This window comes from Lethenteron reissneri, chromosome 68, assembly GCF_015708825.2.
Source record: "Lethenteron reissneri isolate LAM-NWPU_2019-01 chromosome 68, ASM1570882v1, whole genome shotgun sequence".
Lineage (NCBI taxonomy): Eukaryota > Metazoa > Chordata > Hyperoartia > Petromyzontiformes > Petromyzontidae > Lethenteron > Lethenteron reissneri.
This window is the reverse complement of record NC_083846.1, coordinates 3,931,718-3,944,412: the sequence shown is the minus strand read 5'-3', so window position 1 is coordinate 3,944,412 and position 12,695 is coordinate 3,931,718. Positions and strand designations below refer to the sequence as shown.

The following is a 12,695-nucleotide window of genomic DNA, read 5'->3' as shown; positions in this document are numbered from 1 at the left end:
GATCCAGGGGTTCGAACCCGGGACCTACGGCCATGACGACTCACCCCCCCCACCTCACACCCCGACCCTCCACGTGCCCACCTGAGCACGTGCCCCACCTGAGCCACGTGCCCCACCTGAGCCACGTGCCCCACCTGAGCACGTGCCCCACCTGAGCACGTGCCCACCTGAGCACGTGCCCACCTGAGCACGTGCCCCACCTGAGCCCCGTGCCCACCTGAGCACGTGCCCCACCTGAGCACGTGCCCCACCTGAGCACGTGCCCACCCGAGCCCCGTGCCCCACCTGAGTACGCGTCTTTCTGAGCGGTGGCGCCACGGTTAGCGAGCCCTCGCTCACGGGCCAAAAACACCGGTGGCGATTATTGTCTGAGCCGGTCGTGGGCCCTCCCCTAGGTCGACTCAGCCTCTCAGATGAGTAACCCGGTGCGGTGTGTGGTGAACATCGCCACCGGGGAGACAAAGGCGGCCGGGCGTGGTGCTGGCCACCCACCCCCCTCGTGCGCCGTGCCGGCCTTCATAGGCACTGCCGCTCGCTAACAGCACTTGCCCCAACAGTCTGCCGAGGCTACACGGGGTGCCTTTGTCTTGTGTGTGTGCGCGCGTGCGCGAGGTCGAGTGGCGCGCGTCTTTCATGACTCACTGATTCGCAGACAGAGATGAATGTGTGCGCGTGGGCACACTGACACGGTGCGTGTGTGTGTGTGTGAGTGTGTGTGTGTGCGTTCGTGTGTGTGTGTTCGTGTGTGTGTGTTCGTGTGTGTGTGCCGGTGAGTGTGTGTGTGTTCGTGTGTGTGTGTGTGTTTGTGTGTGTGTGTTAGTGTGTGAGTGCGTGTGTCTTCGTGTGTGTGTTCGTGTGTGTGTGTGTGTACCAGTGTGTGTGTCTTCGTGTGTGTGTGTGTGTTCGTGTGTGTACCAGTGCGTGTGTGTGTGTGTTCGTGTGTCTGTGTGTGCGCGTGGGCACACTGACACGTGCGTGTGTGTGTGTTCGTGTGTGTGTACCATTGAGTGTGTGTTCGTGTGTGTGTGCCGGTGAGTGTGTGTTCGTGTGTGTGCGTGGGCACACTGACACGGTGCGTGTGTGTGTACCAGTGTGTGTGTGTTCGTGTGTGTGTGCGTGTTTGTGTGTTCGTGTGTGTGTACCAGTGTGTGTGTGTGTTTGTGTGTGCGTGTGTGTGTACCAGTGTGTGTGTACCAGTGTGTGTGTACCAGTGAGTGCGTGCGTATTTGTGTGCGTGTGTGTGATTGTGTATATAAGTGTGTGTGTGTGCTTTTGCTTGTGTGTGTGTTTGTGCGTGTGATGCACTTGCACGCACACGCAAATACACACACCCACTCTCTCACATGCACTCACGCGCACAAGTACGCACGTGCGCACACACACGTGCACACACACCAGCACACGCACACACGCTCGCACACAACTACCGCGTGCGTGCGAGAGGCAGGCCACGGGGACTTTTATTTATTTTGTATTGTGAGCAAGAAAAGGTTCCGTTATTTAGTGGAGTCTGCGATGTGAGCTGGAGGCTGGGCGGGGGGGCGGGGGGGGCTGTGGGTGAGGGGGGGGCTGTGGGGGAGGTTGAAATTGAAAGGCTGGTGTGGGTACTGCGTCTGACGGGGTAATTTTATGCTTGAGAGGGCACACAGTGTCTAGAGCCTGGGGCAGAGTCACGTGCGGGGAAGGGGAGGGGGGGAGATGGAGGGAGGGGGGGATGGGAGGGAGGGAGGTGAAGGAGGGAGGGAGGTGAAAGAGGAGGAAGAGAGAGAGGTGTGAGATGGAGAGAGGGGAAAGTAGAGAAGGGTGGGTGGGGGGGACGGGGAAGATGGGAGGGAGGGAGGTAGGTAGGTGAAGGAGGAGAGAGAGAGAGAGAGCGACATGGAGTAGGAAGAGAGGTGGTAGAGAGAGGGGGATGATGGGAGGGATGGGAGGTGAAGGAGGAGGAGAGAGAGAGAGAGGTGTGAGATGGAGAGAGTGGAAAGTAGAGAAGGGAGGGACAGAGGGAAGGGAGGAGATGAAGGGACGGGAGGGGGGGGGGGGAGCGTTGCCGGAGGAGTTGGAGGCAGGCGGGCCGAGGTTTGTGAGACATGAGAATGAGGCGTCGCCTTAATAGGCGCTCGCTAACTGCACTCGCCCTCGGGACCCTCGGAGGTGGTGGCACGTTTGTGCACCAGAGGTCGCAACCGGGTACCCGATACCCGTACCCTACCCGATACCCGGTTACCCGTACCCGGCCGGGTATGGGTAGCCGTTTGCGACCCTGGTGCGGCCGGGTACGGGTAAGGAATCAAAACCCGTTTGCGACCTCTGGTTGGTGGGTGAGTAAGTGGGTGCGTGGGTGAGTGGGTGAGTGCGTGGGTGGGTGAGTGGGTGAGTTCGTGAGTGGGTGAGTGAGCGGGTGAGTGAGTGGGTGAGTGAGTGGGTGAGTGGGTGGGTGAGTGAGTAAGTAGCTGAATTGGTGGGTGAGTGGGTGAGTGAGTGGGAGAGTTTGCGACCCTGGTGCGGCAGGGGACGGGTACGGGTAGGCCGTGAGTCACTGGTGAGTCACCGTTTGTCACTCATTTCGGGTAGGGTACGGGTAGGGAACGGGTACCCGGCCGGGTACGGGTACCCATTTGCGACCCTGGTGCGGCCGGGTACGGGTAAGGAATCAAAACCCGTTTGCGACCTCTGTTGTGCACCCACGTGCCTATCCGTGTTCCCGTGCGTGGTTATCGCGCGGGGTTATCGTGCGGGGAGCTGTGGCGCAGCGGTTCGCGCGCCGCGCTACGAACCCGCCGGCCTGCACCCGAGGTTGGATTCCCGCTCGCCGACAGCGGCAGTGACGATTTACCCCAGCCCATCCTGCCCCTCCCCTAGGTCGACTCGGCCTTGAAAACGTATAAAACGTCAGCCACCCGGGCCGCGCCGTGCCGTGCCCAGTCTCCGTGGGTGCTCAGCGAACGGCACTTGCCCCGAGCAGCCTGGTGAAGGCTACCCGGGGCGCCTTTGTCTGTGTCGTCATTCTCTCCGCTGGCCATTTCCAGCGCGCTGATGGTGACCCATCGATGCGTGTAAATGAGGCCGTTATTTCTTAATTATTTTCCTTTCTTCTGCCGCTCTACCTAATGCCCTTCCCTGCCCCCCCCCCCGCCCACCCCCCTGGAAGTGGGGGGGGGGGGTGTAGATGTAATTAATGACGCGTCCTGACCGCGGCCAACAACGTGCGCTCGCAAACTCGGACGGAGGAGCGTCTCACGCGGCGATGCCCAGTCGCCTGCCCCGTCACCCGTCCCGTCACCCACCCCGTCACCCACACTGTCGCCTGCCCCGTCGCTTGCCCCGTCACCCGTCCCGTCACCCACCCCGTCGCCCGTCCCGTCACCCGTCCCGTCACCCGTCCCGTCACCCACCCCGTCACCCACCCCGTCACCCACCCCGTCGCCCACCCCGTCACCCACCCCGTCACCCACCCCGTCGCCCGTCCCGTCACCCACCCCGTCACCCGTCCCGTCACCCGTCCCGTCACCCGTCCCGTCACCCACCCCGTCACCCACCCCGTCACCCGTCCCGTCACCCACCCCGTCGCCCGTCCCGTCACCCACCCCGTCACCCGTCCCGTCACCCGTCCCGTCACCCGTCCCGTCACCCGTCCCGTCACCCACCCCGTCACCCACCCCGTCACCCACCCCGTCGCCCGTCCCGTCACCCACCCCGTCGCCCACCCCGTCGCCCGTCCGTCACCCGTCCCGTCACCCACCCCGTCGCCCACCCCGTCGCCCGTCCCGTCACCCACCCGTCACCCACCCCGTCACCCACCCCGTCGCCCGTCCCGTCACCCACCCCGTCACCCACCCCGTCGCCCGTCCCGTCACCCACCCCGTCACCCACCCGTCGCCCGTCCCGTCACCCACCCCGTCACCACCCCGTCACCCACCCCGTCACCCACCCCGTCGCCCGTCCCGTCACCCGTCCCGTCACCCACCCCGTCACCCACCCCGTCACCCACCCCGTCACCCGCCCCGTCGCCCGTCCCGTCACCCGTCCCGTCACCCACCCCGTCACCCACCCCGTCACCCACCCCGTCGCCCGTCCCGTCACCCACCCCGTCACCCACCCCGTCACCCACCCCGTCGCCCGTCCCGTCACCCGTCCCGTCACCCACCCCGTCACCCACCCCGTCACCCACCCCGTCACCCACCCCGTCACCCACCCCGTCACCCACCCCGTCACCCACCCCGTCACCCACCCCGTCACCCACCCCGTCACCCACCCGTCACCCACCCCGTCACCCACCCCGTCGCTTGCACTGTCGCTTGCCCCGTCACCCGTCACCCACCCCGTCGCCCGCACTGTCACCCACCCCGTCGCCCGCACTGTCGCCTGCCCCGTCGCTTGCCCCTGTCGCTTGCCCCGTCACCCACCCCGTCGCCCACACGCCCCTCCCGCGTGGCCACGTACGTCATCAGAATTCGAAAGGGTTCAATTGAGCTCCCCGCTGCGTTAAGCGTCGTTCCGTACGACGTGGCGGTCACGTGACGCGCGTGCGTGCAAGGCACCATGGGAGTCGCTTGCTCTTGGCAAAGCGCCGCACCTCTTAGCGTGCCGTCGTTCCCCAAGTAGGCGGGAGTTGCCCACGTTGTACCCCACCGCGTGCGGCCTGCCCATCGGCTCGACCGCGGCGGGATCGATTTTAGAAGCGTGCCGTGGGTCGTCGTTTCGGCTGCCGCGCCGGGAGATTGAACCGGCGTCAGATTTCGCTCCGAGGAAGGGGGGGGGGGGGAGAGCCGGGGTGGACGAGGAGAGAGTGTGAATGAGAGAGAGCAAGAGAGTTGCGTGAGAGAGTGAGAGAGAGTGAGTGTGTGAGAGAGTGTGAGAGTGAGAGAGAGTGAGTGAGTGAGAGAGTGAGAGAGAGTGCGAGAGAGAGTGAGAGAGAGTGAGTGTGTGAGAGAGTGTGAGAGTGAGTGAGTGAGAGAGTGAGAGAGAGTGCGAGAGAGAGTGTGAGAGAGTGAGAGAGTGTGAGAGAGTGAGAGAGAGTGAGTGTGTGAGAGAGTGTGAGAGTGAGTGAGTGAGAGGGTGAGTGAGAGGGTGAGAGAGAGTGTGAGAGAGTGAGAGAGAGTGAGAGAGTGTGAGAGAGTGAGTGTGTGAGAGAGTGAGAGAGTGTGAGAGTGAGTGAGTGAGAGGGTGAGTGAGAGGGTGAGAGAGAGTGTGAGAGAGTGAGAGAGTGTGAGAGAGTGAGAGAGAGTGAGTGTGTGAGAGAGTGTGAGAGTGAGTGAGTGAGAGGGTGAGTGAGAGGGTGAGAGAGAGTGTGAGAGAGTGAGAGAGAGTGAGAGAGAGAGACTTTGACTTTTAAACAACTTTTATTGCTGCCAGCAGCAAAAGCACTGGAGGCGATTTCAATATGAAATACACAAAATCACCAGCAAACAAAAGAAAACAAACGTTACAAATCGTTACAAATCCACGCGCTCTGGTGCTGAGAGCACCGCGCACAATACAAAAGAAAATTCACGTGGTTGTGGTGTCATCGCGCACGCCACGGTGACGAGCGAGCGCTTTAGAAGGTGAACACCACGAGGGTGCCGTCCACGCTGGTACAGAGAGGGCCTTTCCGGCTCCCCAGCGTTCAAAGAAGACGTGCACATCCCCAACGTGTGTGTGGTATGCGTGCTCTAGCCGGAGCCGCGCCTTGAGCAGGCCCCTGAACACTGGAAGCTCCACAGAGCAGCCGTCAGTGTCACCTTCCAGCATCTTCTTCCTCGTTCTGTACACCGCCAACTTCGCCTGAGCACAGGCGAAGTTGGCGAGGTCATTGCGCTTGTTAGCCAGGTAAGTCACCACCCCATATACGAAGCTGCTGTTGTAGAAGGGCACCCCCAGTTTCCTAAAGATGTCCCCCAAAAGGCGGAACATTGGTTTGAGCCGCTGGCATCGTAAGTATTGGTGGGGCAGATCCTCCCTGGCACCGCAGGAAATGCACAAGTCTGTTACCCCTGGCGAGAGATTCGGCTGAGCCACATGGCCGATGGCAACGTGCAGTGTGCCAACCTCCACTGGAGGTCACCGCAGCGTTTGGCTACGGGAGAGACTTGTACGTTTGTTTCCACTGAGGGGCGGCCGCAATGAGAGGAGAGAAATGGTCAGAGTAGTGGATAGAGGAGTGTGTGTGTGAGAGAGTCGGTGAGTATTGGGAGACTGATAGGGTGGAGCGAGTGAGAGAGAGTGGATGGGAAAGCCGTGCGTTGCGAGATTGTCAACGCCTGGTAAGAGTGGAGAAGGGGGAAGACTTTTGTGCAGTGAGGGAGAGAGCGTGAGAGAGAGAGAACACGTGGGAGAGTGGGAAAGAGAGAGTGTGAGAGTTTTTTAAACCCAATTTTTTAATCCTTTATATTAAGTTCACTTGCTTGCTTGCTTGCTTACGACCGTGCAAATCTTTCGGTCGTTTTTTAACCCACTTCCCGTGATCCAATCGAGCTGACATTTTCCACACAGACTCGTTGTGCGTGACAATTAATGTTCGTGAAAAATTTTTTTCCTAAATGTTCCACTTTTTAGGACAAAAATATTATATTTCATTACCAATTGCTTAATGGTGCCATGCAATCATCTGACCCATAGGTGGCAGCCATCTCAAGCCAGAGGACGAGAGGACTCTAGCCGCCACGCATATAAAGGATTTATAGTGAAAAACTTTGTTTTTACGGGTTATACTTGTTATTGCTGCTAAGCAGAAAAACGCACTGGAGCGGATTTTCGATGCAAGATCACGTCAAATGCAGCATCACGTGCCACGCGCATCGCCACACGCCGTGTCGTCGCACGCGCCACGGGCGGACCAATAGGATTCATGACAAAGTCAAATCGAGAATTCTGTTTTGATTTAAAGCTTTCGTGACTGCAGGGATTCGTATTCGTGATCCTTTCGGGCAAGTCACGTAGAAGGGAAACAATAAAATAATATTAAATATAAAAATATATTAAAAATATATTTCAATATAAATATATTAATATTTTATTATTTCCCTTCTACGTGACTTTACCAAAAGAACCAAGAAAATCAAGAATTCTGTTTGCGCCGGTGCGGAGGGCTTCACCGCCCCCCCTCCCCCCCCATCGTTTGTAGAACACGCACGCGTCCCAGGCATCGTAGCGGTACACGCGTGTGCTCCAGCTGAAGCCGTGGCTGGAGCACATTTGTGATGGAGTGCAGAGAGAGACAGAACGAGACGGAGAGAGTGAGCGAGAGAGTGAGCGAGAGTGAGCGAGGGAGTGAGCAAGAGAGTGAGCGAGGGAGTGAGCGAGAGAGTGACCGAGAGAGTGAGCGAGGGAGTGAGCGAGAGAGAGAGCGAGAGTGAGCGAGAGAGAGAGCGAGAGAGAGAGCGAGAGAGTGACCGAGAGAGTGACCGAGAGAGTGAGCGAGAGAGTGAGCGAGAGAGTGAGCGAGAGAGTGAGCGAGAGAGTGAGCGAGAGAGTGAGCGAGAGAGTGAGCGAGGGCGAGTGACCGAGGGAGTGAGCGAGAGCGAGTGATCGAGAGCGAGTGAGCGAGAGGTGGGGGTTTTACATATAGCAAAGTTTAAAAATGTTTAAAAAAAAATTACGAAATGATGAACGAAGCAAAGTACCGACTACACCGAGCATCTTCTTGTTTCCACTGATCGTAAAAAAAACGAGATTGAGAGAGAGAGGGAGGCAAAGAGAGAGAGGGAGGCAAAGAGAGAGAGGGGGGTGGGGATGGGAGGGAGGAGAGGGGGGACGAGAGGGAGAGAGGCAAGGCAGCCGCTCTCTTATCAGGGAGGACACTCGGCACGGCTGCGCGCGGCGTTCCCCTTATCAGCTCTCGGGCTCCCATTCATCACGGAGACGCGCGCACACACGCACACTCGCATGCTCGCTCACACGCGCACGCACACAGGCACACTCGCATGCACTCGTTCACACACGCGCACACACGCACATTCGCACGCTCGCTCACACGCTCACACACGCACGTGCGCACACACGCACACGCTCACACACGCACACTCGTTCACACACGCGCACACACACGCACACTCGCACACACACGCACACTCGCACATGTTCACACATGCACACACACACTCACTCGCACACACGCACTCACGCACACACGCACACTCGCAAATGCACTCACCCACACACGCACACTCTCACGCACTCTCATGTACTCTCGCGCACACACTCACACGCACACTCTCACACGCACACACTCTCTCACACACACACACTTACACACGCAGATGGACATGCACACATGCACTCTCGCACACACAGGCACACACAGGCACACACGCACTTGCACACGCACACACTCGCACTCTCACCCACAAACTCACGCACTTACGCACGCACACATGCACACTCGCGCACACTCACACGCACTCCCACACACATGCGCAGACTCACACACACAATCAAACACGCACACTCTCACAAACGCACACACACGCTCTCTCACACGCACATGGCGGTTATCTGAGCCGGTCCTGGGCCTGCTCTAGGTGGACTCAGCCTAAAATGAGCACCCGGTGCGGTGTGTAGTAAACATCGCCACTGGGGAGACAAAGGCGGCCGGGCGTGGTGCTGGCCACCCATCCCCCTCGTGTACCGTTCCAGCCTTCATAGGTGCTACTCGCTAACAGCACTTGCCCCAACAGTCGGTTAAATGTCCTGTACGGGGGATCTTTGTCTTTTGTTGTGTGCGTTAGTGTTTGTATGTGCGTGTGCATACGTTTGTGTCCAGTTTGTCGTTGCGGAGAATCAAAGTAACGCGACAATTCAACACAATTGTGTTAAATCGAATGCCGCTCGTGAAATTCCATTTGTTGAGGCTATAATGTTGGTGGGGGGGGTGGATCTTTGTCTTTGTGTTGCAGGCTCCACGCTGGAAGGCACGATCAGCTGTCGAAAGCAGCGCAAGGACCGCCGCTCGCTCGACATCGTGCTGACCATCGGCTCCGTGCGCGCTCGCTACTTCATGCAGTGAAATCCACTGCTGGATGAGAGCCAGGAGGGCAGCGTGACGGGCCGTGTTGGAGAGAGACACACGTCAGCCGTCTATCGCCGAGATCCTACGTGAACATCTCGCCCACCGTGTGGTGCTCCCTGGTTGGCGAGATGTTAACCACCTCGCCTGGTGTACAGGAGGTCGTGGGTTCGATCCCGACCCTGACACCTGCTGCTGTGTATTTGGAGTTTGCGTCTCTCATCATCGTCACGGTGGCTAGGAGATGTTAACTACCTCGCCCGCCTGGTATACAGGAGGTCGTGGGTTCGTTTTCGACCCTGACGCCTGCTGCTGCTGTATATTTGGAGTTTGCGTGTCTCTCTCTCTCATCATCATCACAGTGGCTAGGAGATGTTAACCACCTCACCTGATACACAGGAGGTGGGTTCGATCCCGACCCTGACGCCGACTGCTGCTGCTGTATATTTGTAGTTTGCGTCTCTCATCATCATCACGGTGGCTAGGAGATGTTAACCACCTCGCTTGGTACACAGGAGGTCTTGGGTTCGATCCTGACCCTGACGCCTGCTGCTGTATATTTGGAGTTTGCGTGTCTCTCTCATCATCACAGTGGCTAGGAGATGTTAACCACCTCGCCTTGTACACAGGAGGTCGTGAGTTCGATCCTGACCCTGACGCCTGCTGCTGTATATTTGGAGTTTGCGTGTCTCTCGTGCCGTGGTCGCGTGGATTATTAGCCAGGTCCTCCAGCTTTTGCCCTTCAAATTTAGAATCAACATCAAGCGTTCAGAGTTTATTTGGCTGCTAGACATTTCCACGTGATGATGACGATGATGAGCCGCTTCGACGAGCTGTCATTTGCGATAGCCGGTTCCGCTTCTGAAAAAGTAACAAAATGGCTCAAGACAGCTTTACCTGATGAAATAAAACATTGGTATAGTTTTATAAAATCCGAACTCGAGCTTCCTGCGATGTATCCGGCTTGTCGAGTGTTCGCCGTTGACAGCCTCGGCCTCGCCATGATGTGAAGACCACAGTTCTCAAGGGTAGAGAGTTCACGTCTTCACTCAGTTCCTGATACGAGGGGGCAGGGACCAAACTACGTAGCGTAAGTTGTAAGTTCGGGTGAAGATACGATTTTCCGTAACTCCCGAGCAAATAAGAGACGACCATTAGACGTCGTAAAATTACGAGGGATTGGGTGGTCAGGGTCCACTGGTAAGTTGATAGTTAAACGAGAATATGGCGTGAATACAACAAGTAACGTGATTAACAACATTCAAAAATAACTCCATCGCACGAAGCAATGCGATCATGGCGGCCATTTTACATGGTGGGGCATGGCAGCCATTTTACATGGGAGGGCATGGCGGCCATGTTGCCACGGGGGTCGTCTTCCTCGCCCCTGATTGGCTGATTGCAGTGGGAGTGATTACGCAACCCCAAGCAACAGCTGTTACGTGGACGAGCGTTCGAATCCCACTACGGACACCCGTATTTAGTTTAACTCGTAGTAGGAGGCTCTAAGCGACCAAAACTATGAATGTGTCGTTATGCCCGCCACCACCCGACACGGCCAATTAGCGAAGGTTTGTCACGTAAACAAGAATTGCCAATTCGTTACCGGTTCAGAATAACCGGTTTGTGTTGTTGGCGAGTAAACAAACACGACAGCATTTCCTTCGACTTACGATCTGTTCACCTTTCGATTTAAAGCTTTCGTGACTGCAGGGATTCATCTTCTTGGTTCTTTCGGTAAAGTCACGTAGAATGTAAGTGATAAAATAATACAAAATAAAACATTAAATAATTCTCACGACGTTTCGGCCACAACGCAAGCAGCCGTCCTCAGGTGGAGAGCAGGTCTGTCGAGTAGACAGAAGTCATTCAGACTCTTGTCTATTTCATTATTTCCCTTCTACGTGACTTTACCGAAAGAACCAAGAAGTTAAGACTATCGATTTTAATGGAAAAATAACGGATAAAACACCGTAAGATGATTACAAATGTCATGTTAATAGCTTCAAAAAGTCAAAGATTCTCAACTTGCTCGCCATCGTTGTCAACGCGCGCCTGGAATCTTCTCCAGGTGGTCTCCACAACCCGGAGGGACATTTATTGCGTTTGCAAATTCTTAGAAGTGTTAAACAAGAAATGTTAAGCTCGCTGTACGTGGCCTTAACCAGACTACACAGGCGAGTGCTGTTAAATCCTGGACGCAGTGCCGGATTATTCTAGTAGCAGAAGTAGCTACATATGTAGTAGCTACTACATGTGTAGTAACTACTACATGTGGAGTAGCTGCTACACATGCAGCTGCTACACATGTAGTTATTACACATGTAGCTACTGCACATGTGTAGTAGCTACTGCACATGTGTAGTAGCTACTACACATGTGTAGTAGCTACTACACATGTGTAATAGCTACATGTGTAGTAGCTACTACACATGTGTAGTAGCTACTACACATGTGTAGTAGCTACATGTGCAGCAGCTACATGTGTAGTAGCTACTACACATGTGTAGTAGCTACTACACATGTAGCTACTGGCCCCGCACTTCCAAGGGCACCTCGCTAAATGGTTTCAAGCTATCCGTTCCTGTTCAGCGATTCTGCATTTGCTCTATTACTATAGTACTATACTGCCTTCTTTACGAACGACTGGGTATTTAAGGTTAGCGATTTGTCTTATTATCTGTCCGTATAGCAAATGAAAAATACAATTACTTTACTATGCAAGTTACACGTTTGTGTTTTCATAATTATACTCTTTGGTTCGTTCGGTTAAGCAAAGAGTGTGGGTCCTTGCAGTCATGAAAACTTTTAATAATTATGTTTGTGAGACTAGGCTCTAAGGAAAGCTGTCTCGGGTGTCGACCAATCAACTTCAAAGACAGTGCGTACACTATCAGAGTTATGTTTTTTGTTTGCATTATGACTGCAGGTATTGTGGTCTATGCAAACATGACTCCTCGTAAAAAAGGTGTCAGTTTTGTTGCCAGATAGAAGGGTATAAAAAACCAATTATCATATTTTGCTACTGACAAATGAGGTTCCAATGGTGTAAATGCTTACCCCGAGCTCTCATACTCTGATGGTGCATTGTCTTTGAGTTGTGCGCCTTTTGGCGTCATCTGGTCCAACACCATGTGAGACTCGGCTCTAAGGAAAGCTGTCTCGCGTGTGGACCAATCAACTTCAAGGACAGTGCATACATTGTCAGAGTTATGTTTTTTGTTTGCATTACGACTGCAGGTATTGTGGTCTATGCAAACATGACTCCTCGTAAAAAACGTGTCAGTTTTGTTGCCAGATTAAAGGGTATAAAAAAACAATCATCAATTATCATGTGTTTTTTTATTTATCTAGTGCCCCTTTATACTATATGCTACAGACCCCACATTAGCTTCATCCGGCACTGCCGGGCACCCAAGCCCATCAATGTGTACAAAACACAGGTGCGCGGTTTTCATTGGTGCACTCCACTGAGCGGAGAGAGAAACACTTCTACGGCTACCACCGGCTTCTCCCCAGACTCACCACTCGATCCCCTCTCTCTACCCCCTGGTTCCCTTTTCACCCTGCTTACTCTACCCCAGCGGACGGGAACCTATGGCTCGCGAGCCATATATGGCTCTTCCAGTGACTGCATTTGGCTCCCAGCCAATTTTGAGTTGAAAAAAAAAGAATAAAAAAATAAAAAATAAAAATCAGTTTGGAACTGATT

The 12,695-nt window shown here is 55.2% G+C and overlaps 1 protein-coding gene across 1 annotated transcript in view; it reads left to right on the top strand.

Moving 5' to 3' along the window:
- The window catches only part of LOC133360388 (protein arginine N-methyltransferase 3-like), a 59,794-nt gene extending 48,400 nt beyond the window's left edge, over positions 1-11,394 (top strand). Inside the window, exon 16 of the mRNA XM_061579090.1 lies at positions 8,874-11,394. Within this exon, the coding sequence (XP_061435074.1) occupies positions 8,874-8,983 (110 nt within the window). The 3' untranslated portion in view covers positions 8,984-11,394. The remainder of the gene's footprint in view (positions 1-8,873) is intronic.
- The last annotated feature ends 1,301 nt before the right edge of the window (positions 11,395-12,695 follow it).